This window comes from Nomascus leucogenys, chromosome X (assembly GCF_006542625.1).
Source record: "Nomascus leucogenys isolate Asia chromosome X, Asia_NLE_v1, whole genome shotgun sequence".
NCBI classification, from domain to species: domain Eukaryota; kingdom Metazoa; phylum Chordata; class Mammalia; order Primates; family Hylobatidae; genus Nomascus; species Nomascus leucogenys.
In genome coordinates, this window is record NC_044406.1 from 104,882,653 (window position 1) to 104,908,963 (window position 26,311).

The 26,311-nt window shown below is 38.7% G+C and overlaps 1 protein-coding gene across 1 annotated transcript in view; it reads left to right on the top strand.

The window, feature by feature from the left end:
* The window catches only part of DOCK11 (dedicator of cytokinesis 11), a 200,737-nt gene that overhangs the window by 73,587 nt on the left and 100,839 nt on the right, over nt 1-26,311 (top strand). The window contains exons 10-19 of the mRNA XM_030807271.1: nt 233-316; nt 4,470-4,610; nt 5,945-6,157; nt 10,713-10,835; nt 12,287-12,369; nt 19,023-19,145; nt 19,329-19,405; nt 22,481-22,665; nt 22,757-22,822; nt 24,554-24,646. Of these exons, the coding sequence (XP_030663131.1) occupies nt 233-316; nt 4,470-4,610; nt 5,945-6,157; nt 10,713-10,835; nt 12,287-12,369; nt 19,023-19,145; nt 19,329-19,405; nt 22,481-22,665; nt 22,757-22,822; nt 24,554-24,646 (1,188 nt within the window). The remainder of the gene's footprint in view (nt 1-232; nt 317-4,469; nt 4,611-5,944; nt 6,158-10,712; nt 10,836-12,286; nt 12,370-19,022; nt 19,146-19,328; nt 19,406-22,480; nt 22,666-22,756; nt 22,823-24,553; nt 24,647-26,311) is intronic.

Genomic DNA, 26,311 nt, shown 5'->3' on the forward strand with positions numbered 1-26,311 from the left:
TACTATTCTACAGCTAACATAATGGCTATGAAAACTATGGTGATTTCTCTTTTGTTTATTTCTCCTTTGCATCCAGAGTCTCTTGCATTCCTGTTTTGTACTGACTACAGGATGAATGGTATATTTTTGAAGCTGTGACAGATTGATAGTTTCACATAAACTATACATTTAAATAGTATTTAACACTGTTTTGAAGGAAATTAAGTAACATACATACTTTTTTAAATTTTAGTATGGAAGAGAAACCGAACAACTAAACAAACTCAGTAGAGGAGATGGAAGACAGAATCTCTTTTCTTTTGATTCAGAAGTTCAGGTATTAATGATACGTTTCTTTAAATAGTCCTAGAATTATTGCTTATTCAGATAAACAACATCTTTGAAATGTTGAAATCACTGTTTTTTTTGCACCAGTGGGGAATATAGATTGTTTTATATTTGTCTTGTTTGCTTTGAACAGGTAAGTTAACAAATAACTCTTCACTCAAGGGGACTGTCACATATGCAGATAATTTGGGGCTGAATTTTATATATATATATATATATATATAAATCTATCTGTCTATCTATATATATCTCAGTTTCTTGTATTCTTTTCACTTCCTTTTGCTCCTCAAAATAGATAAATTAAAGCACCATTAAAGATGGTTACAGTGTTCTTTTAGCCCATGAAATACAATTGTGATCTAGTGGCAGAAAATATCTCCAGTATAAAGAACATATGAGTCATATGAGACATTTATTTTTCACATTTGATGTAGGCCTGTAGAACTAGGATAATTGTCATGTCTGGCTTAATCACACTTTAAATGGAGGGTGGTGCAGGAAGGTGCAGGTTTATATGCGGATGTGTATTTTAACCTCTTTCATGAGAGTTAGATGTGTTTTGTACTAAGATATATGCAGTTAATATTTAAGTCTATGACATTTTCTAATTAAGTTTTTAATTTGTTTAAGAGGGAAAGGTCTACAGTATTTAAGTATTACAAATATTTTTCCTAATGGAAAATACTTTTAGAGAAAATAGAATTGAGGAAGATGAAAGTTTTGACTTTGTTTTCCCTTTTTCTACATGAGATTTTGAATGAAAATTTTTGATTTTGTTTGAAATCGGAAAATGTGCATTACAGTTTTTTCTTCCATGAAAATATGAAATAATTTGGGGAAGTCTGATATTGTTGTTGTCGTTTTTTCTTCTTTCTTTCTTTCTCTCTCTTTCTTTCCTTTTTTTTTTTTTTTTTTTTTTTTTTTTTTTGATACGGAGATTTGCTCTTGTTGCCCAGGCTGGAGTGCAGTGGCACAATCTTGGCTCACCGCAACCTCCGCCTCCCCAAGCAGTTCTCCTGCCTCAGCCTCCCGAGTAGCTGGGATTACAGGCATGGACCACCACGCCCGGCTAATTTTGTATTTTTAGTAGAGATGGAGTTTCTCCACATTGTTCAGGCTGGTCTCGAACTCCCGACCTCAGATGATCCACCCGCCTTGGCCTCTCAAAATGCTGGGATTGCAGGTGTGAGCCACTGTGCCCGGCCTCTTCTTCTTTTTTTAAGTGTAGTCAAATACAATAGTGACAAGGGGAGAAAGAATAGAACAAAAAGTTCAATATGTAGTTGACTGAACAATCAATTGAGAGAACTCACTACCTTTGGACCAGCCATTGTTGTTTTTTTTGTTTTTTGCTTCATATGGTTTTCTAATTAAAAATTTAGTTTAAAATAGAAAAAGTATATAGGCTATAAGTAATGCAAACATTTTCCTTAATGAAAGTATCACACAAGAAAATGAAATTATTTGGAGAAAATAAATTTTAAAAAATAATTTCATTTCCCTTTTCCCCCCACAGAGTTAAATATTGCTTTAGTGCAAGTTATGTGATTTTTTTTTTTTGTAAAAAAGTAACAGTATAATGGGCCTCAGGGATGTTTGTTCTAAGATATTCATTAAGAAATTTACTTGTTCCAAGCATGTCTGAGTCTTTGATCCTCCCACCCATGATTGGGCTTTAGTTGGACATGTCAGGCTGTTTCATTGTATACAAAGGAGCCAATTGACTGTGGTCGAAACTAAATCCAGTATCTTTACAAACTTGTGGTGTAGCGTTTTTGTGGTAATAAAACTGAACTGGTTTTATGTCTGAGTTGTTTATCAGTGAGCTATGGTAAGAGAGAAATTCACAGTTGTGATGAAGCTTTAAGGAGAAGAAATTGAATGTAGTGTTGGTTATGGAAGGCAGTGTCGCCTCGGAGAAAGCCATGTTGTATCTGTCGAGTACCTTTTCTAGGTGAGGCACCATCCCGTAATGTCACCTTTACTTTTGGCCATAGTTCATTGTTTAGAGACATGACCTTAGAGAATAAAGAAACACTGGCTGACTAAAGGGGATGGCTCAAACTTTGAACTGAAGAAGGCCATATGTCCCAACATTTGTAGTCACAGGCCTTAGAAGGGAAAGGATTTGAGGGCTGGAGTGGTTTGGTCCAGTTTCTCTTTCCATTCTACTGTCTGAGCAACACAGAAAGGAGAGCAGATAAATGGGTGGAAATTAAAATTGATCTCCATGGCAATGACTTGCCTCCACAGATAGATATGTGTTCAAGAGGGAGCTGTCTAGTCCCACACATTCGCATTCCTTTTGTAGATAAATAGATTCAAAGGTGAAGAAGTCATGCTTTCAGGCACAAATCTTACACATTGGGCCCTTTTAAGGAGGTTTCAGTCATACTGGGTAGGTTAGAACAGCTATAATTATCCGGTATTCTTCAGGCATAATACCTGTTTTGGCTTGAATTACTTAGGTAATTGAGGAAAAATTTTGTGTTTCTTGTCTTGAGTTTTCCATACTAACAGTGTTATTCTGCTCAGATCCACCCAATCATTTTCTGCCTACAATGTCTATGGCCTTAATGAAAGTATAGTAAATTGTCCCCACAATCCACACTTTTCTTCCCCTTTGTGAATAGAAGTCTGTTCAGGCATTCAGCATGAACAGATGAACTTAGATTGCCTGAGCAATCTTTTTCTTTGAGAGACAGATTCCTCCCCTACTGAAAGGAATTCCTTCACACCAATATCTTCTTCTTAAACTTGTTTTTATTTCAAAATACCAATAATTTTTAAAAATTGATTTCTGTGGCAGCCCAGGTCCATTGCCCAGCTCTGTTAGCTGAGCTCAGTGTTGCTCAGTTTCCTAAGCGGATGCCTCTTACTCTGTTCATAAGTTAAACGTAGGTAGTCCATGGGGTTCCAGCCTTTTGTGCGTTTCAACCTAAATGCTGCTGACTCCCACATCCAGATCTCTAAGTCAGGCCTCTCCCATTTTTCCAACTACCTACTACCCTCACCGCAAACACAACACATCCCATACGGAACTCACCATTTCTACTCACTGTACGCCAAAATCTGCCATTCATTTGTATTTCACAACTAAGTTCATAACATCACTATCTATTGAATCTCCCAAATTAGAGATCACTGTGTTAATCTTTTTTTTTTTTTTTTTTTTTTTTCTGAAACAGGATCTCACTCTGTCACCTAGGTCGGAGTGCAGTGGCACCATCATAGCTCACTGCAGTCTTGAGCTCTTGGGCTCAAGCCATCCTCCCACCTCAGCCTCCCGAATAACCGGGATTACAGACCTGCACCACCATGCCTGGCTAGTTTTTATTTTTTGTAGAGACAAGGGTCTCACTGTCTTGCCTAGGCTGGTCTCGAACTCCTGGCCTCAAGTGAAATTCCCTCCTCAGTCTACCATATTAGTTTTGATGCTTCCCATACCCATTCCTGTCAATTTTGCCTCCTGCACAGCTAATAAACGAAACCAAATTTCGACTGTCCTGGAACATATATTGTGTGGGGAAGACAAAGAATAAACACATATAAAAAGTAATATTAGAAAGGTAAATGAGAGAAAGGGAGTATAGACTGTCAGGGAGTGTGCAGTTTTCTATAGGGAGTTAGGAAAGGTCTCCCTGCAGAAGTGTCGATTGATCAGAGACTTGGAAATGAGGGAGCAAGCCATGCAGCTATCTGAGGGAAGAGGGTTCCTGACAGAGTAGCAAGTGCAAAAGCCCCGGCATGGGAGTGTCCTTGGTGTGCTGGCAAAATAACCAAGGAGGCCAGTGTGGCTGCAAGAGGGAAGAGGGCAAGCGTGGTAGGAGATGAGGTCAGAGCAGGGAGAAGAGACAGGGAATCATGCCATGTAGGGCTTTGTAGGCCATAGTACAGACTTGTGACTTTTCCATTGCCCTTAGATCCGAGTTTCATCATCTCCCTCTAGGATTTCTCCATCACTGTTTAACCTTAGTGTAAAAAGTCTATAAAAGCTTGTTAAATGAAAACATAAAAAGGGTTCAAATGAAGAGTGGACAGAGAACTGTTGGATTTTTGCCATTTTTTGTATATTGATGTAAATCTATATTAATATGAATCCTATCTTTTTTTGAAAATGATTCATACTATCTCTTTTATAGAGGTTGGACTTTTCAGGAATTGAACCTGATATAAAGCCATTTGAAGAAAAATGCAACAAACGTTTCCTGGTAAATTGCCATGATTTAACTTTCAATATCTTGGGCCAAATTGGAGACAATGCAAAAGGACCACCCACAAATGTATGTATGACTTTGCCTTCTACCCCCCTTGCATCAGTGCATTAAAGAAATGTCTTTCTCAAAATAATCTGTACACCAAACCTCCGTGACATGCAATTTACCTATATAACAAACCTGCACATGTACCCCTGAACCTAAAATGAAAGTTTTATATATATAAAAAAGAAATCTTATTACAATAAAAAAGAAGAAACATCTTTGTATGACTGAGAACTATTAATAATTGACTGTGTGAAAATTCCAGTGCCACATATTATGATAAATTTGACATGGAAGAATTTTATACATCTCTTTCTTTTGCCAAAATATGACTATGTTCTCATTGTGAGGATTCATGAAAATCTTACCTACTCAGAATAGCAGATCGAGTAGGCTCTTGATGTTCAAGAGCAGCATGTCTCCCAAACTTGCAAAATCCTTAAATGCATAAATTCTACTGGATAATATGTTTTCTTCTATGAAATTGGTTCATAGCAATGAGTAAGGATCACCATAGCCATGCTGGGATACAGATGCTGTGCAGTCTACTAGGCTCGGTCACTATTCTATAGCATTAGATTCATTTTGGTCTACAGAGAAAATTCTAAGTGATAGCTGTCATGGATCATTTGAGTTGCTTAGAAATCCTTTAAACTGTAAGTGTAAAATCTTCAAAGAGACTTTTTTATGTTCATCTTTATTTTTTGGTTCTAGTTTTGTGTATTAAAAATGAAACAGTGATGATGGATTCTCTTACAAAATAGCTTAAAAGTACAGCAGACTTTTCTGTGTGTAAAGGGTTAATCTTTATGCCATCTGGCATGAAATTTCTCTTTGTGACCATCTTTCAAATACCATCTGTAGAGAGGAATCATGTCTTCCAAAATTGCTGATAGGGCGAAGCTTTTGTCAAGTAATTTGATGTTGACTGTTATTAGCTCTTATGAAATGTATAGTCAAGTAAGTTGGAACATAACAGAAGAGAAGATATATTTCTATACTATAATATTGGCATTATTTTTTAGGTAGTTTGAGTAAATGTGTAGAGAATAAAATTTTATTCATAGAACAATTTGTGTTATTTAAATGTAGCTTTTGATTTCTATTTTTTTGTAAACTTTATAACTTGTGAAATTACACCTGACAGAAGTTAAAATTTGATGAAGTCTGTTGTTTTGGAATGCCCTTTCTTCTGTGCAGGTAAGCCATAATATAATTTTAGCTAAGTGTTGAACTCAGAAAGGAATTGTAATCACAGAAACTGGAGGAATACAAAACTTATTTTCACTTGTGCCCCTCCCTGCCATGCCCCCACTAAAGTCTCAGTTTTAAAATGTAACTGTTTTCATTCCCAGGTTGAGCCCTTTTTTATCAATCTTGCCTTATTTGATGTAAAGAACAATTGTAAGATTTCAGCAGACTTTCATATAGACCTGAATCCCCCATCTGTCCGTGAAATGCTATGGGGCTCTTCAACCCAACTGGCCAGTGACGGTAGCCCAAAGGGCTCTTCACCCGAATCTTACATTCATGGAATTGCCGAATCTCAGTTACGCTACATACAACAGGTAACGAATGACCTTTAGTCTTAGCAGCACGTTCAGAATAAGAAACAGAAATATTCTTGCATTATTTCGTGGTTTCAGGCCAATGTTTTCATGGCATTCTCTCTCTTGTAAGGTCTGTCGATAGAGATTTTTCTGGTTACTGAAGTTTGAGGGCAAAAATGGAAACCAATGAACATGCTAGTAACATGTTATCAAAGGAACATTTTTAATGGGACCATGATGTGAGATACAAGGGAATTATTTTGTGAGATAGAAAGCTGATACAGGCCAGGCGCGGTGGCTCACGCCTGTAATCCCAGCACTATGGGAGGCTGAGGCGGGCAGATCACTTGAGGTCAAGAGTTCGAGACCAGCCTGGCCAACATGGTGAAACCCTATCACTGCTAAAGGTACCAAAAAAATTAGCCAGGCATGGTGATGTGCGCCTGTAATCCCACCTACTCGGGAGGCTGAGGCAGGAGAATCGCTTGAACCCAGGAGGTGAAGGTTGCAGTGAGACGAGATCACACCACACTGCACTCCAGCCTGGGCGACAGAGCAAGACTCCGTCTCAAAAAGAAAGCTGATGCAGACACACATAAACACACCTGCACCCACACTTACACACATACTTCTAAGCAAGGCAATAAGTGCTGGAAAGTTTTGGTTTTTAAGAAAAAATGACCCTAAATTAACTCTCCACCCCTGATTTTCATGTCCATTATGAGTAGGTCATTTGAATGGAGCATATGGGCTCTTTATGCAAGGAATTTTACTTGAAAAGCAATGGGTAGGAACTGCTTGTGTCATAGTTTTAATGCCACACTCTTCTGTTCTATCTGGAGCAAAGAATCCCTTTCAGAAAGAGCTTAACTGTTCCTTGGAATTGTGACCTCTGACCAGACTAGAGGCCATAAGAAGTTAGCAGAGTGGATTGATCACTTGCTCACTAGACTTTTGCAGCTAAAAGGAAATGAGAGCATGGCATAGAATTAAAAGTAGAAAGAGGCATATGAACAAAGCTGTTCATGTTGTAAGGAGATTGATTTTTTTCTAAATAAAAATACGATTCTTTTTTTCCTGATTATAATAAGTACATTCTTGTGTAGAAAATTCAAATAATATAAGAAGTATAAAAAAGAAAGTAAAAGTCTCCACCCAAAAGACAATACCTATTAACATTTTGGTAAACATCTTTTCAGACATCTCTGTTGTGTATATAGAAATATATACACATTATGTGTACGCTTATAAAAATTATATTCATGATGTTTTATACATACTGTATTCTTTTAATATCATGTTTATCATCTTATACCAATATCTATAGATCAGTCACATTTATATTAAAGGCTAACAAGACATTTCATTGATTTAGCTACTTAAGACATTTCTAATTATTTGCTATCAGAAATAATGCTGCATTGAACTTCTTGTGCGCACATCTTAGCTCATTTGTTGAATTATCTCCTTAGAATAAATTCCAAGCGTTAGGATTTTTAGGGTCAAAGATTATGCTGATTTATATAGATGATCAAACATTGGGGAAGACTTCTTTACATGGACTGTCACTGTCTTTTTGGGGCTGTGGATTTCTGGTGGCTTGTCCTCAAGTTGTCCCTTATCCCCTGATAGCCCCTTAGCTTGTTACTGAGACTATAGTTGTTACCTCTGTGAACATTCCGCAAGGATGGTGGATGCTTCTGAAAGAGGGATTGAGCAAATAAAGTGTAAATATTTGAGAACCTGCTATTGAGTTTTATGTTTAAAATTTCCTGCACAATATCAAATAAGTCATTTTAAGCCAGTGTGTATTTCCCGTATTACTTCAGTGTGTAGCACTCAGCTGTATTGTCAATGCAGGAAGTTTAAATTATGATTTCAGATGTCATCCAGTTTGTAATTTGGGACAGGAAGAAAATCAACATTTAAAAAAGATCTCCTGGGTGCCAACATTATTCCATCAGTGTCTCATGTAATCATACTAGTTTGTGAAATGATATAATCACTACTGTTTGGCAGATGGCGAAACTGAAGCTCAGGGAGGTTAAGTAAGCTGCTCACCATTACACAGCTAGTAGTGGTGACGGTAGGATTTGAATTTAGGTCTGTTTGAAATAATTTGATCAAGAATATTAGACGAATGTAATTAAGTGCTGAAATATATAACACTAGCACATGCCCTGCCACAGCCTGGGAGCTTTGTAAGTGCTGGTGGCTGGGGTAGAGGACCTGGCCCATTCTCTAGCGGGAGGGGCCGGCAAAGTGGGTAAGAGTCGCCCTGGGGTGGGGAGGCATACCCTTGGTGGGAAACAAGGACTGGGCCATAGACCTTGTCCTAAACGGCCAGACCTCCAGCCCACGTGGGATTTCTGGGTTCTCTCTGGCCACCTTTTGCATTCTGGGGACAGAGAGAGGACCAGAAGCTGATGGGACAAAAGGTAAAACAACCCCAAAGAGTGTCCCCCATCATTGGAATCGCTGGTCAGTTAGAAAATGGACATCTCTGTGCCTCAGCCTCCTTATCTGCAAGTGGAGGTGGTGACAGTACCTGTGTCCAAGGGCTGTGGGGAGGCACAAACAAGGTGCGTGCTTCTAAGAAAACACTCAGCACTGTGATGGGCACACTGGGTTTGCACAGTGCAACGTAGCAGCCAGGAGTAGTAGCAGTAACAGTGATCTCAAACAAGTGAAAACAGCAAGCTTTTATCAATTATCAACTATCTTAAAATTATATTCCTCATTGCTGGCATCAGTAGGAAATGCTTAGAGTACTGGGAATGGGAAACAATAGGTGCTCAGTAAATGTTAGCTATAGCAATAATCAGTATTACTGTTCTCAAACTCCTGGGCTCAAGCAATCCTCCCGCCTCAGCCTCCCAAAGTGCTGGGATTACAGGCACGAGCCACCACACCCAGCAGTATTACTGTTCTAATCTGGCCTCATCATATGAGATGTTGGGTGTATGGGACTCAGGGCTGAGAGAGAATATAGCATGGGCTGTGTAATCTGGAAGCCTGGACTGCAATCTTCTTCACCCACTTACTCACTGCACAAACCTTTCTGAGCCTCCATTTCTTAATCTATAGACTATGTATATAGTAGTGCCTACATTTCAGGGTTTTTATGAAGACTGAATGAGATAAAGCATGAAAACCATCTAGCATGGTTATGTGGCAGTTAGCGTAACACTGCACTCAAGGCGCACTGCTCAGCATACCTTCTGCAGGGACAGCTCGGGCAGTCTGCCAACTCGGTCAGCCTCACAGCTCAAACAGCATGTTCCCGGCAGTACCAGAAGCCAGGTTCTGTGACCTTGGGATGCTTCGGTGGGCCACCTGGGTAATAACAAGGTACCTGATGTGCATTATTTCATTTAATCCATACAAGAAATGTATGAAATCACTACTATCATGCTATTTCACAGATGAGAAACCTGAGACTTAGAGAGAATGTGACTTGCTTAAACCCATAAATGTTGGAGCCAGAACCCAAGAAATTTGACAAGCAATTTTGAACCACTTTGTTCAGTTTCTCAAGCAAATTTGAACCACTTTGTTCCATGCTTGCTGCTTGGGAATTCAAAGCTGAATCAGCCATTAGGCGGGATCCTTATAAGCTGTTTGACTTGGGGGGAATTATTAGCCTCTTACATTCAATTTTCTATTCTACCCTGCTACCTCCAAGGTTTCTATCTGGTACAGATGAGATAATGTGTCTGAAATGCATTGGAAACTGGAAATCACTATATTAACAAAGTTGGTAATATATCAAGGAAAAAACGAAATTTTGGTAGAGACTCGGTGATAGATTTTTCCACTTGAATTCATTAGTGATGCCCCTTTAAACAACAGGCATAACCAACTAACATGCTATGTAGAGGATATTATATTTGGAAGGAGTCAAACTAGATAGGAGGTGTTCCTGTTCCACATGCATTCAAAGAAAAATGTAACTTTGGTTGCATCTACATTAGTACATTTAAATAAAGTGTATGGGGACAAAATGAGTTTTGGATTCTCTGTCTCCTACCTTTGCATTGGAAGCACCAGAGCTCTTGAACTGCAACAAAGGAATGTGTTCTAGAGGATGATTTAGTTTTTCTATATTAAAGCAGTAAAGTTTCTTTTTCCTTCTTAGTGGAAATAAATATTAGTTAAATATTAATTGCTCTTGAGTTACATGCAGCTGCATTTAAAAATGTATATCTAGTTCCACTCGAGAAATGGACACTATTTTAGCACACATCAATTAAGCCAAACAGTGTACATTGTATTAAATTAGGTCGAAGAACTCACTTCGCATACACAACCAAACCAAAGAGGCAAAGCAGCAACGGTGACACCTGCGCTATGGAGACTGACAGGTGTGAGGTTGGTGACAAAATATAAAATCCATTTTGAAAGGAACGTTAGAAGCTTTGAAAACTGTATGAAAGGAAATTCTATCTATTTCTAGGGTCCTGGACAAGATCCTTTGTTGAATATGAGCATTCTTTACTAAAAATCATTAACCATAAACAACCATATGTACAAGGTTACATAAGAAAGTCTAACGGAAGTACTTTTTTCCCAGGGAATTTTCTCAGTGACGAATCCACATCCTGAAATTTTTCTAGTTGCGAGAATTGAAAAGGTACTACAGGGAAACATTACACACTGTGCAGAACCCTATATCAAAAATTCTGATCCAGTAAAGGTAATTTATAAAGATTGTTGATCAACATTTCACCTTAACGTAGAATTTGCCTTTTACTGATATTTTAAATGCCATTGCTTTGAGCATGCTATATATTCTGAAAACATTGTATACTGTATATATGTGCTAAAACTTGAACATGGCATATTTTCCTATTGTCATTGATGTTCTGTTAATGTGATAATCTGATTTCTGCTTGATTATCAAAATAAGAGCCAAAAGCTTTTAGGCAACATCTGCTAATTGACACCATATCCTTGACAATAGCCGTTCTTTTCCTTACAGCCCTACATAAAGCCCTAGAATGAATGTCAGAGCTGGGAGATTAAAGATGATCCAGTCCTATAGTTCCCAAATGTCAGTTCATACCCAGATTTACTCCTGTCTGTGATGAAACAAGAAAAGAAAGACAGACAGTGAACATTTCATGAAGCTAAATGTATTTAATTCGAAGGGCTGCCCTTTATTCTGAGATCTTTGCCCTTCCTACTTTTTAAAGGTTATTCGTATCTTCCTTTCATGAAATGTTGGCATATTAAATGGCAGGGATTTAAAAAATTATTGTTGAATGTCCTTAAGTGGCAATATTAAAAGTTGGCAACCCTATATCGTCATCCAGATTTCTAGAAAATTGTGAAATTGTGAAATTCAAATGTTTGGAAATCATCACTCTAATCTCATCCTCTCCTTTTATAAATGGAAAAACTGAGACCCCAGGAGGGAAAGGTTCACGGTTGAGTTCATCAGTAGCACTCCAGCTACTGTGTATTTATGAAACATCAATCTGTTGTACATGGCATTTTGTTGTATACCCAAATAGTGTTTATTAAGTGGAAGTTGCTGATGTGATGGGACTAATTTGTGGAGGAAAAATGTCTCAACAATATAGATAAAAGCCTGCAGCATTCTGTATCCCTAGGGATAAGCATCCAGCCAGCATTTCAAGGTCTGTTTAGACTCTCTAGGCAGTTTATCTCCTTGTCATCTCTCTGCGCCTGTGCAAACAGCAGCTCCTACCCACACTTAGACTAATTGCATTGACTCCTGGTGACTTGCTCCTTGTCTTGGGAGTAGAAAGGGCAGCTGTATCCAGAAAAAACTTCTCCCAAGAATGATGAGCATTTGCCTGCTATGTGAAGTAAAGTACATGTTAAAAACCACGGAACGTTTTTCCACTAGAGGTTTTTAGTGCAAAGTGTGCCCTTTATCTATTTCATCTGTCTTCTGCTATAAATGACAGAAGCTCTGTTAATGAGAAAATCCAAAGCCTTTATGAAATACTTTGGACTTGAAAAATGGCTGGCTGATGCATGTTGTTCTGATTGTGGCTATTTCTATATTTTTTTGAGATTTTTGATGTTTTATAATGGAAGGTTGGGGAAATTATTTTTCTGGGTGGGTCCATGGCAGTTTGAACAAATACAAGCCTATCTTCTTGTTTCTGACCTTAGACGGCCCAGAAGGTGCACAGGACAGCTAAACAAGTGTGTAGCCGCCTTGGACAATACAGAATGCCCTTCGCTTGGGCTGCCAGGTTTGTACAAATATAATCCTGACCCACTCACTCGTGTTCATATGTGAAGTTAAGGGCTATTATACTTAGCAGCATTCAGCAGTGTGTTTCTGGCAGGCCAGTTGTATCTTGGGACACTTGGGATGTAATAATTATTATTTTTGTTGTTTTTGAGATAGAGTTTCGCTCTTGTTGCCCAGGCTGGAGTGCAGTGGCATGATATCGGCTCGCCACAACCTCCACCTCTCGGGTTCAAGCGATTCTCCTGCTTCAGCCTCCCAAGTAGCTGGGATTACAGGTATGCGCCACCACACCTGGCTAATTTTTGTATTTTTAGTAGAGACGGGGTTTCACCATGTTAGTCAGGCTGGTCTTGAACTCCTGACCTCAGGTGATCCACCCGCCTCGGCCTCCCAAAGTGCTGGGATTACAGGCATGAGCTACTGTGCTCAGCCAAGAATGCTTTCTCTTAAACTTTGCTGTGCATCAAAGACCCTCTCATTTTTTTTTCATATGTCTTGCTTTAGGGAAGTTTTCTTTGGCTTTGGTTACTGCTCTGACTGACACCACTTAATTTTACTGCATTTAAAAGCAGTTTATTTGGTAGTAATGGAATTTTTTTCAGAAAAGCAGAAATTATAGTGAGTTATGTACAGTATACCCCCTATTTCAGAGTTGGTTGTGTTTATGCTTTGAAAATCTATCATAGAATATTTCTGGAAAACATACTGAAAATTCAGAGGCAACTAATGAAGTCATTAAATGTGAGTGTGTAATTAATGTATTTTCTTCCTGATGACAAATTCTGCCAGCATGTGTTAACTATATTTCATATCCGATGGTAGGTTATATTGTTTTATCCAAATTTTATAAATCCATGCAGGGATGACTTAAAACAGGTTTCTTGTTTTTCCCCCTTTTTCAAGTACAGGTTCACTGGCTTGTTTGTGGTACAGCCTGTACAGCTCACTGGGGCTTCTGTGCAAAGGGCACCATGTTCTGAATAATTCAATCAATTATGTTCAGTGGGTGCTAGGGAGTAGCATAAGAGTAGGAGATTCTAAGTTAATTAACTCTTTTATTTGTCATTATTTATAATCATTTCATTTTGGGCAAGGTCTCAAAACGTATTGTATGTTGGTAGATGAAAGATCACTATTGTCCTTGTTTTGCAGACTGGTAAAAAAAAATGATAGCTAGGGATAGGTGAACGGCAAAGAGTAGCAGAGGTTGGTGTATGTAGGCATTATAGAAGATGAAGTATGGCTTATAAATATCAGCATATTTTTAATGCTCCAGCCTGAAAAGTCCATTGCTGCTGCTGCTATTGTTGTTGTTAATAGTTATTGGCCGGGCACGGCCGGGCGCAGTGGCTCACGCCTGTAATCCCAGCACTTTGGGAGGCCGAGGTGGGCGGATCACGAGGTCAGGAGATCGAGACCATCCTGGCTAACGTGGTGAAACCCTGTCTCTACTAAAAATACAAAAAAAAATAGCTGGGCATGGTGGCGTGCACCTGTAGTCCCGGCTACTCTGGAGGCTGAGGCAGGAGAATGGCATGAACCCGGGAGGTGGAGCTTGCAGTGAGCAGAGATTGCACCACTGCACTCCAGCCTGGGCGACAGAGCGAGACTCCGTCTCCCCCCAAAAAAAAAAAAAAATTGGTTATTGGCCGGGCACAGTGGCTCACACCTGTAATCCCAGCACTTTGGAAGGCTGAGGCGGGTGGATCACGAGATCAGGAGTTCAAGACCAGCCTGGCCAACATGGTGAAACCCCATCTCTGCTAAAAATATAAAAATTAGCCGGGCGTGGTGGCAGGCGCCTGTAATCCCAGCTACTTGGGAGGCTGAGACAGGAGAATTGCTTGAACGTGGGAGGCAGAGGTTGCAGTGAGCCGAGGTCACAGCACTGTACTTCAGCCTGGGCGACAGCAAGACTCTTTCTCGGGGAAAAAAAAAAGTTATCAAGTGCTAACTCTGTTCAAGGCACTTATCTATGTGCTTCATGTCTATTGTCTTAAAAGGTGGGTACTGTTATCACTGTCTTTGAAGATGAGGAAATTGAGGCCCAGAAGTGAAGCAGAAAGATAAAAATATAAATTATTTTCCAAGTTCACACAGCATGTGGCAGAACATGGATCAGAACCCAGGGCACCTGCCTTCAAAGCCATCTCTAGACCACTGTGGCATACGGTCCCTCTTTGGGCCATACCAGTAGCTGCTTGATGCCGTTTTACCAGTAGAAAAATTAATTTTGAAGTCTTCAAAGTTAGAAGCTTTGATTTCCAGTTCTAATGAGGAATTAAGGTATTTTTTTCCTCCTGAATTGTTTTGGTTCTCAGCAGTAGTAAAAACTTACTCAAAAGGCTGGGCTAGATGTTTAAAAGATATATGATAAACCCCTGTTTACTAGAAATAAAGGAGGTATGCTTAGCGAAGGATATGAACAGACACTTCTCAAAAGAAGACATTTATGTGGCCAAGAAGCATATGAAAAAAAGCTCATCATCACTGGTCATTAGAGAAATGCAAATCAAAACCACAACGAGATACCATCTCATGCTAGTTAGAATGGTGGTCATTAAAAAGTCAGGAAACAACAGATGCTGGAGAGGATGTGGAGAAATAGGAACGCTTTTACACTGTTGGTGGGAGTGTAAATTAGTTCAACCATTGTGGAAGACAGTGTGGCGATCCTTAAGGATCTAGAACCAGAAACACCATTTGACCCAGCAATCCCATTACTGGGCAAATACCCAAAGGATTATAAATCATTCTACTGTAAAGACACATGCACGTGTATGTTTATTGTGGCACTGTTCATAATAGCAAAGACTTGGGACCAACCCAAATGCCTGTCAACGATGACTGGATAAAGAAAATGTGGCACATATACACCATGGAATACTATGCAGCCATAAAAAAGGATGAGTTCATGTCCTTTGCAGGGACATGGATGAAGCTAGGAACCTTCATTCTCAGCAAACTAACACAAGAACAGAAAACCAAACACCACATGTTCTCACTCATAGGTGGGAGTTGAACAATGAGAATACATGGACATGGGGAAGGGGCCTTTCGGTGGATTGGGGGCTAGGGGAGGGATAACATTAGGAGAAATACCTAATGTAGATGATGGGTTGATGGGTGCAGCAAACCACCATGGCACGTGTATACCTGTGTAACAAACCTGCACGTCCTGCACATGTATTCCAGAACTTAAAGTGTGTGTATATATATATATATATATGAAGTAGGAACAATGGAGTTAATTAATGCCTATAACCACATCTTCAGAGGTATGCTGGGGGGAAATATGTTTCAGGCTATAGCTGCTTCCAGTGTGTTGGGTGCGTGTATATTGTTTTCTATTTTAGCAGCAGAATGGTTGCTTAAAAATGGGAGAAGAGGAGGGGAAGGGAATAATTCAAGTTCATATGAGAAACTGTACATATATAGTCATCCCTCAGTATCCGTGGGGCATTGGTTCCAGGATCTCCCACAGATACCAAGATCTGCAAATGCTGAAGTCTCTGATATAAAATTACATAGTATTTGCATGTAACCTATTCACATCCTCCCATGTACTTTAAGTCATCTGTAGATTACTTATAATACCTAATGCAATGTAAATGCTATATAAATAGTTGTTATACTGTATTGTTTAGTGAATAATGACAAGAAAAATCTATTTGTGTTCAGTACAGACACAGTTCTTTTTTCAAATATTTTTTATCCATGGTTTTTTGAAGCCACAGAAATTTATCCTTATCTTTATAATCACAATGTGCAGGTTTGTTACATATGTATCCATGTGCCATGTTGATTTCCTGCACCCATTAACTCGTCATTTAGCATTAGGTGTATCTCCTAATGCTGTCCCTCCCCCCTCCCCCCACCCCACAACAGTCCCCGGAGTGTGATGTTCCCCTTCCTGTGTCCATGAGTTCTCATTGTTCAATTCCCACCTATGAGTGAGAACATGCGGTGTTTGGTTTTTTGTCCTTGCGACAGTTTACTGAGAATGATGTTTTCCAGTTTCATCCATGTCCCTACAAAGGACACGAACTCATCATTTTTTATGGCTGCATAGTATTCCATGGTGTATATGTGCCACATTTTCTTCATCCAGTCTATCGTTGTTGGACATTTGGGTTGGTTCCAACTCTTTGCTATTGTGAATAGTGCCGCAATAAACATACGTGTGCATGTGTCTTTATAGCAGCATGATTTATAGTCCTTTGGGTATATACCCAGTAATGGGATGGCTGGGTCAAATGGTATTTCTAGTTCGAGATCCCTGAGGAATCGCCACACTGACTTCCACAATGGTTGAACTAGTTTACAATCCCACCAACAGTGTAAAAGTGTTCCAAGGCTGGTTCAACATACGCAAATCAATAAATGTAATCCAACATATAAACAGAACCAAAGACAAAAACCACATGATTATCTCAATAGATGCAGAAAAGGCCTTTGACAAAATTCAACAACCCTTCATGCTAAAAACTCTCAATAAATTAGGTATTGATGGGACGTATCTCAAAATAATAAGAGCTATCTACGACAAACCCACAGCCAATATCATACTGAATGGGCAAAAACTGGAAGCATTCCCTCTGAAAACTGGCACAAGACAGGGATGCCCTCTCTCACCGCTCCTGTTCAACATAGTGCTGGAAGTTCTGGCCAGAGCAATCAGGCAGGAGAAGGAAATAAAAGGTATTCAATTAGGAAAAGAGGAAGTCAAATTGTCCCTGTTTGCAGATGACATGATTGTATATCTAGAAAACCCCATTGTCTCAGCCCAAAATCTCCTTAAGCTGATTAGCAACTTCAGCGAAGTCTCAGGATACAAAATTAATGTACAAAAATCACAAGCATTCTTGTACACCAATAACAGACAAACAGAGAGCCAAATCATGAGTGAACTCCCATTCACAATTGCTTCAAAGAGAATAAAATACCTAGGAATCCAACTTACAAGGGATGTGAAGGACCTCTTCAAGGAGAACTACAAACCACTGCTCAATGAAATAAAAGAGGATACAAACAAATGGAAGAACATTCCATGCTCATGGGTTGGAAGAATCAATATCGTGAAAATGGCCATACTGCCCAAGGTAATTTATAGATTCAATGCCATCCCCATCAAGCTACCAATGACTTTCTTCACAGAATTGGAAAAAACTACTTTAAAGTTCATATGGAACCAAAAAAGAGCCCGCATCGCCAAGTCAATCCTAAGCCAAAAGAACAAAGCTGGAGGCATCACGCTACCTGACTTTAAACTATACTACAAGGCTACAGTAACCAAAACAGCATGGTACTGGTACCACAACAGAGACATAGATCAATGGAACAGAACAGAGCCCTCAGAAATGATGCCGCATAGCTACAACTATCTGATCTTTGACAAACCTGACAAAAATAAGAAATGGGGAAAGGATTCCCTATTTAATAAATGGTGCTGGGAAAACTGGCTAGCCATATGTAGAAAGCTGCAACTGGATCCCTTCCTTACACCTTATACAAAAATTAATTCAAGATGGATTAAAGACTTATATGTTAGACCTAAAACCATTAAAATCCTACAAGAAAACCTAGGCAATACCATTCAGGACATAGGCGTGGGCAAGGACTTCATGTCTAAAACACCAAAAGCAATGGCAACAAAAGCCAAAATCGACAAATGGGATCTCATTAAACTAAAGAGCTTCTGCACAGCAAAAGAAACTATCATCAGAATGAACAGGCAACCTACAGAATGGGAGAAAATTTTTGCAACCTACTATCTGACAAAGGCTAATATCAAATCTATAACGAACTCAACAAATTTCAAGAAAAAAAAAACAAAAAAATGAAACATAAAAACTTCTAAAAAAAATTTAGCAAAAAAAAAAAAAAAATCAAAAAAAAAAAAAAAAAAAAAAAAAAAAAAAAAAAAAAAAATGGAAAAAAAAAAACTTTATCTTATGCTTTTTATGAAATATACTTCACCTTTGATAAAATGTACATATTTTAAATGTCTAGCTTCATGAATTTTCATGAATGTATACAGTCATGTAACCACCACCCCAACTAGATATGGAACATGTCTATTACCCCAGAAAGTTTCCTCATGTCCCTTGTCCATTCAGCCATCTTATCCCTGTCCCAGGCAACCACTGATCTGATTTTCATTGCAGATGACTTTTTACCTCTTCTGCACCTTCATATAAATGGAATCATGCAGTATGCCCTCTGATGTTTGCTTTCTAGTACTCAGTGTTCTTGAGATTCATCCATATTGTTGTGTGAATATGTAGTTCATTTTGAGCAGTATCCCATTATGTGAATATACAGCAGTTTGCTTACCCATTCACTTTTTGATAAATATCTGGGTTATTACTAGTTTGGAGCTATTGCAAATAAATCGGCTGTGAACATTTATTTATATAAATTTTTGTTAAATTGCTGCTGCACAAATTAAGAACATTCATGTACCATGTGGAAATATGCCTAGGAGTGGAATTGCAGGATTGTAGAGTGATGGGTGATTAACTTAATGAGAAACCGCCAAACTGTTTCCAAAGTGGTTTTACCATTTTACATTCCGACCATTGCTAATTTTATCTTAATTTATCAACATGGAATATTTTTTTTTAAAAAATGCTTCTGTTGCTGTTTTAGACCCATTTTCAAAGATACTCAAGGCTCTCTCGATCTGGATGGGAGATTTTCTCCTCTGTATAAACAAGACAGTAGCAAGCTTTCAAGTGAAGACATTCTCAAGTTGCTCTCAGAATATAAGAAGTAAGTGTTTGATGTTTCTGCAATAAATAAATATAATAGATGAATCCTCAGTTTTTTAAAATGATGAATGTGAGTCATATATGGGAAAAACAGAATGCTTAAAATTGTAAGTTTGGATAGAGGGTAACCAGTGCATTCAGTAATCATAATTTTAACTCTAAAATATTATTATTTTATACCCAGGCCAGAAAAGACCAAACTTCAGATTATTCCTGGGCAGCTAAACATCACAGTAGAATGTGTTCCTGTGGATTTATCAAGTAAGAACATATTGCAAATAAACCTTAAGCATAATGTTTGAATGTCAGGTTGTTATCCTTTGAATACTTTTCTTGAGGTGTACGTGGCATATTAGTTTCCCAGGGTTGCCATAACACAAAGTACTATTACAAATTGGGTGGCTTAAGACAACAAACATTTATTCTCTCACAGTTCCAGAGGCTAGAAGTCCAAAATTAAGGTGTTTGCAGGGCCATGCTCTCTCTGAATGCTCTAGGGAAGAGCCATTCCCTGCCTCTTCCTACCTTCCAGTAGCTCCCAGCTAACCTTGGCATCGGTTGGCTTGTGGCTGCATCACTCCAACTTCTCCTCTGTCATCACATGACCTTCTTATAAGGACACCAGTCATTGGATTTAAGGCCCATCTAATCTAGTATGACCTCATCTTAACTAATTGCATCTACAAATATCCCATTTCTAAATAAAGTCACATTCTGAGGTTCCGGGTGGACATGAATTTTGAGTGGGGGTGGGGATGCTTTTCAACCCAGTATGCACGATGAATAGTTACAGATTAGGAAGTGAATTGAGTTGATTTTATCAGATGCTGTTTCATATATACGAAGTTGCAAGTGTGTCCCAGTCAGGTTTTGTTGCCTTTTGCCTTGGGTAACTTTTGCTTCTGTCATCAACTAAGAGATGAAAAAGGAGAAGGATTTCTTTTCTTGTCTAAGGACAAGAATCCAAGATCCCAGGAGAAAAATAGAAGACACAAAACACAATTCGCAAGAGATAAAATGAAGTAGCTAGTAAATATGTGAAAAATATTCAATCTTAGTAATAATGCCAGTAAGGCAAATTAAACAATATGCTTTTGCTCATCCATCAAATCTATTAAAATGTTTAAAGTGAAGCTACCTAATGCTGGCTAGGTTTTGGCCAGGTGGTATCACCTATCATGAGTAGGAGTACAGTTTGGTAATAGATATCCATAGATGTTCATAAGTAGGGCATTCCAATTTTGAGAGTATATGCATTCATTCACTGAATAACTATCAAGTAAACATTTATTGACTACCAGCGAGGTGCTTTAAACGTAGGGAGTTTAAAGTCTAGAAGGAGTGACAGATAGTATACAAGCAAACAAGTTGTATTAGTCCGTTTTTCACACTGCTATAAAGATACTACCCAAGACTGGGTAATTTATAAAGGAGAGAGGTTTAATTGACTCACAGTTCTGTATGGCTGAGGAGGCCTCAGGAAACTTACAATCATGGCAGAAGGGGAAGCAGGCACGTCTTTTGTCATGGCAGGCAAGATAAATAGTGAATGAAAGAGGAACTTCCAAACACTTACAAAACCATCAGATCTCATGAGAACTCACTCGCTATCACGAGAACAGCATGGGGGAAACCGCCCCATGATACAATCACCTCCCACCAGGTCTCTCTCTCAACACCTGGGGATTACAATTCATGATGAGATTTGGGTGGAGACACAAAGCCTAACCATATCACAAGGGCAGCTGTAAAAAGGGTAGCCAGGGAACACCTCTCTTAAGCTCAAGAACTGAAGAGGGAGAAAGAGCCAGCATGCGGTGATTGGGACTGAACATTATCAGACTGAGGGCATCACATATGTTGTAAAGACCATCACATATATATGTAAAGACCATCACATATATGTAAAGACCAAGCTGGGTTTGCATGAACAGAAGGGAATCCAGTATAGCTCTAGTGTAGTATGTGATGGGAACAATGGAGATAGGAGATAAAATAGGAAGCATCGGGTCATGTAAGGAATTGTATTGACTGTGGTAATGCCTTAAAAAAATTGAATTTTATTCTAAATGCAGTGAGAAGTCAATAAAGAATAGTAAACAGAGGTGTGGCATCCGCTTTATATTTTAAAACATCTAAGAGTACAATGGATTATTGTTTCCTAAAGAAGTAACTTGAAATCTAGGCAGAAATGGATCCATAAAGATGTTCTTTGTAGTGTTATTTATATTGGAGGAAAATTGGAAACAATCGGAATCCAACACTGTCAGTGTGGTTAAGATAGTGATGCTACACTGATACCATGAAACTTTATTGCAGCCATTAACAGCAATGTTTACAAAGAGCTCATGGAATGAGACATCAGATAAATGTCAAAAAATCAGGATAAAGTTCTATACATAGAATAGGATTTTCGTATTACTATACAAAATATGCATAGAAAGAAGACTAAAAGAAAATAAGCCAAAGTCTCAACGGTAGTTATCTCTGGGTGGTGGAATGAGCAACTGTCCTTGTCTACCTTTACTGTCTACCTCCAGATGCTCTGTTATAGGCGTGTATCACTGTAATAATCAGAAAAGCAAATCCAATAAAAAATACAGCATCCTCAGGTCCAACTCTCCCTGGGTCTTCCTTCATCATTACTGCTCTGCAGCAAGGACCAGCAGTCTTAGTGCCCCTTAAGTATATGAATAACCTTTACTACAGTGACAATTTCAATAACAGATGCTGCTAAACTTCTCTGAGGCTTAGTATTTTTTCACGGTCAGGGGTATTGAGTTTATCATTGGTAACACATCGTAAGATCTGTAGGTCAGGAGTATTGAGTTTATCATTGGTAACACATCGTAAGATCAAAAGGCCTCCATTATTTCTTAGGTGAAAATTTGCACCTGTACCAAGTTAGCTTTTAAAAAGTGACTTGCCATGAACTAATTGAAAGCATAAATTTACCATTATTTCCCTGATACCAATATAAATTTGCAGTGAAAGCTAAATTGCTGCCACAGGAGGGAAAATGAAATGTATTTCTTTGCAGAGTTTAAATTTGTCAAAATTATGATGTGTTATATTTGGCAAATCACTCGACATTGTGAACGAAATAGCACTCCACGTCTGGTATGAAGGGTTCCACTAAAATCAGCATCAGACTACTCAATCTTGTCTTTTTGGGTTCTTAAAGTTGTCATGTGATTTTTTTGGTCAATTACTAAGAATTATGTTTTTTAAATCGCTCTTTGAGAATACAATTCATGTATATTTTTTATACATGCAGGAATGTGTTAATGATTATTAAACTGAATGATCTTTGCCTGTTTTTTTTCACTGCTATAGATTGTATTACTTCTTCATATGTGCCCTTGAAGCCTTTTGAAAAGAATTGCCAAAATATTACCGTGGAGGTTGAAGAGTTTGTTCCAGAAATGACAAAATATTGTTATCCATTTACTATTTACAAAAACCATCTGTATGTATATCCCTTGCAATTAAAATACGATAGCCAGAAAACATTTGCCAAGGTAACCATGTAAACTATACATTTTTGGAGTATAAAATGTTATTTATAATCTGCTAATTGTGTGACTCATTTTGACTGATTAATCATTTTAGGCAAGGAACATTGCAGTCTGTGTGGAATTCCGGGATTCAGATGAAAGTGACGCTAGTGCCCTAAAGGTTTGTTTATCATATTGATAGGCATGTGTTTTTAGTGGAGATGGAGATTTTGGTACTCAGTAGTCTTATGCTCTAGGTTTAATTTGTATCAACATCAAAAAGAAAATGTTCTAAAGTGACAAATGTAATACTTTCTTTTCTACTCTTACATATTAACTATAAGGCTTAGTTTAAATATTAATGCAGTAGGAGCATACATAGCTTTAAAAATACCAGGTTTTGGCTTTTGCTCCTTTTTGATTTTGCAATTGCTTCAATGCCCAATTGCAAGGTCGTTTTCTTATGACCTGATAGTTTATAATGGTACCATCAAGGGACTATAAACTCCTTTCTCCTTGAAACCTGAACAGGCTTTGAGCTGACAGAAGCACAGCATGACTGCTTTGATCTGAGATATGACTTCTACTCCGTGACTGGCCAAATGGTGCCTCCAGTCTTGGATTGTGGTCTATGAAAAGCAGAATCTCAGTCTTATCTGATACAGCAAGCCTTAAATACCTGTCACACCACAGTGCCTTTATATTTTTACTCTTTATAACTGTAACCCATCAATCAGGGACCTGAAAGAGAAGTCAGAACATCTAGCCAGCAAGAAGTGTTTATTTGGCTCCCCATTTCTCTTGCATCAGCCTAGATCAGACAGATGGATGCTGGGTCTTACACTCAAACCACCTAGGGAAATAGGCTGGAATGCCCCTGACTAAGTAATTGAATAATAGCCCCTATCTTTGAAAAGAGATTTTTTTTTTTTTTATGTATACAGAGAAACTTAAATTAAGGATTTGCTGGCTCAAATTCTGTATGTTTTCTCTGGTTCTCTGTTCAGTGGAGATGAGAACAACTGCTCTATTTCCTCCATGCAATATCCTTTTGTAGACCCAATGACTCTTAGGTTACTTCTCAGCAGTTCTTGCAAATTGCCTTCATAATCATATTTAAGAAGAGTTGGACATTCACTCATATGGAGTTTCAATTTCATTTCTTAGCTGGCCTGGATTGCTCGCTCTAAAGTAACAGAGTGAGGCAATTAGTGTGTTGGCATGCTGACTCCATATTCATCCTTGAGCCTATTAGGCCTATAGAAGTGAAAAACTCCCACTAGAAATGAAATTGGACCTTTCCTTGGAACCATAGAAAGCCTTACATTTATTTTATTGGTATAACAGAAAGCCAGTGATATTTTAAAATGTGGCTCATAAAGTGCCACATTTAAAAATGTGAGAGAACAGCAAGCTTGTCTGTAGCTTAATACACATCCAATTTTTTAATTCCTTTAGGCCAGGAATGTGTCTGCTAGAGCTTTTTAAACACGCTTCACCTTGCCCACTGCACAAAGCATTTAACAAATGTTGCCGACTGGTTGAGGGGGAGCCTCTCATATTAAGAAATGCAAGTAGCATAAGAGAAGTAAGCTTTACAGGCCTGGTTTGAGACAAGTATTTCCCTTCCAAATGACTAGGCCTGTTCAGCTCCTTACTGTCAACTAGTTTGAGATCGTGTTTCTTTGATGGCTGGAAATTCAGAAGCATCCATACAGCCAAGTTACATGGTGTCTGATTTGGTGTCTGGAGTGACTGTGTAAATGATTGGGAATTTACAGGCTCACGGTGACTGCCAGGTGGGCTTGGCCATGGCCCTATACTCACAGATGCCTCTAACTATATGTGGTTCCATGGCATCACATTTACAGACCTGCATTTAGAGCGGTGACTCTGTTTCTTTCTTTTGCAGTGTATTTATGGAAAACCTGCAGGGTCTGTTTTTACCACAAATGCTTATGCTGTTGTCTCACATCACAATCAAAATCCAGAGTTCTATGATGAGGTAAAAATATATTATCCTGACATTTCTGAAACACAGTGGTTGGAATTCTTTTTCTCTTTGAATCATTTTCATCATTTTACTGGCACTTTCAATCCCTGAGTGTTTTCTTCCATGAAAACAGAAAGTATTACAACAAAACAGAGTGCTACTGGACTGCTTGGTGCCTTTTGATGGTAGTAGAAGATTTTCCCCCCAATTTAAGGGGCTCTTTGACTTGAGGTAACAATGCAGGAAACAAACACAAGAGTGGAGCTAGGGTTCTAGCCCTCCTAGCTTACACAGTGCTGGCTCTGTAACATCAAGTCACTTCCCCCTCTAGAGTCTCCATTTCCTCAGCTTTAAAATGAGAAATTCAGAAGAGATTTTCAGAATGCCTTTCTAGCTCTTTCCCCTTATAGTTTTACACAGTAGGGTGCAGCCTCTCTGTAACTGAAATACTAGGAAAGACAGTGATACAGCTGGGCCACCAGAATCCCACTGGCTGGCCTGCATGCTTGGGTGCAAAGCAGATGAAGGGGTATGGTTGGGTCTCTGAGCCTCTGTGCTTCCTCCTGACTCAGCCTCTCAAATTGTGTCTCTGCCTTTGAAACCCTGTCTCTGCCCCTCTTTCCTTCTTCCTACTTCTCCACCTCTACATCTCTGTGTGCTTCCCAGCATGTCTCTTAGTATCTCTGTCACAGCCACTTCTGGTTTGTATGTATCCAGCATATCCAAATCTGTAGTCTCCTTTTTATTCCTATGGAACCTGGATGGGCATCTCAGCCCAGACGTTCTGCTGTCCCTGCTTCTCAGTCCACATGTCTCCATTCTTGGCTTGGTCTGAAGCCATCCGCCCCACTGTGGTGATTTTGCCATGTCCACCTGCTGTTGTATGGAAGCCTTATATCCCAGCCTTAGGCCTTGCTCATTTCCTTCTCAATCCAATGTCCCTAGTTTCATGGGGGATGGGGAGGGGGATAGTATTGCCTTGTATTTTTGCCACCCAGGGAGGGAGTATGCCCATATTTATGTGCAGCAGAGCATTACATACCCAGATGGTCTGGATGCTGTGAATAGGCATATTCTGTAGTGAAATAGACCTAAAACAGACATTAGTTATAACATCAAAACCATGCTTTGTATGAATGATAATCGGACCAGATGTCCATCACCAAGTTGTTTAATATGTGTATCTCTGTAACCAACATCAGTCACTATAAAAAACTTGATCATGTAGTAAGTAACCCACATTATTTTTAGGATACCTAAAATGAACATGCTTTTCAATCATTCACTGTATATTGACTGAGAGAGACAGTGAGAGTATTTGCATGTGTACCTTTGTGGGTACATGTATGCGCATCAAATCATTTAAATCTGTAATTTGTCTCTTACATACTTCCAGGAGGCATTACAAACATTCAGTTGGGATCTGATTAGAAAATTATTTGTGATACTTTATTACAACCATTAATTTTTAACTAAATTTGTATGTCATGGCTGATAATTTTCACCTTTAAGAGCAAAGTTGTGTTTTTCTTCTAGAGAAATTTCTATAAACTATAATTTGTGGATACCATAAGACCATAGTTACTTTTTGCATATTTATTTGTAATGGCTTAATTTTTTCATGCAAAAGAGAGCAACAACTTAGAAAAAAAGTAGCCTTTCAGATTCAGTGTACAT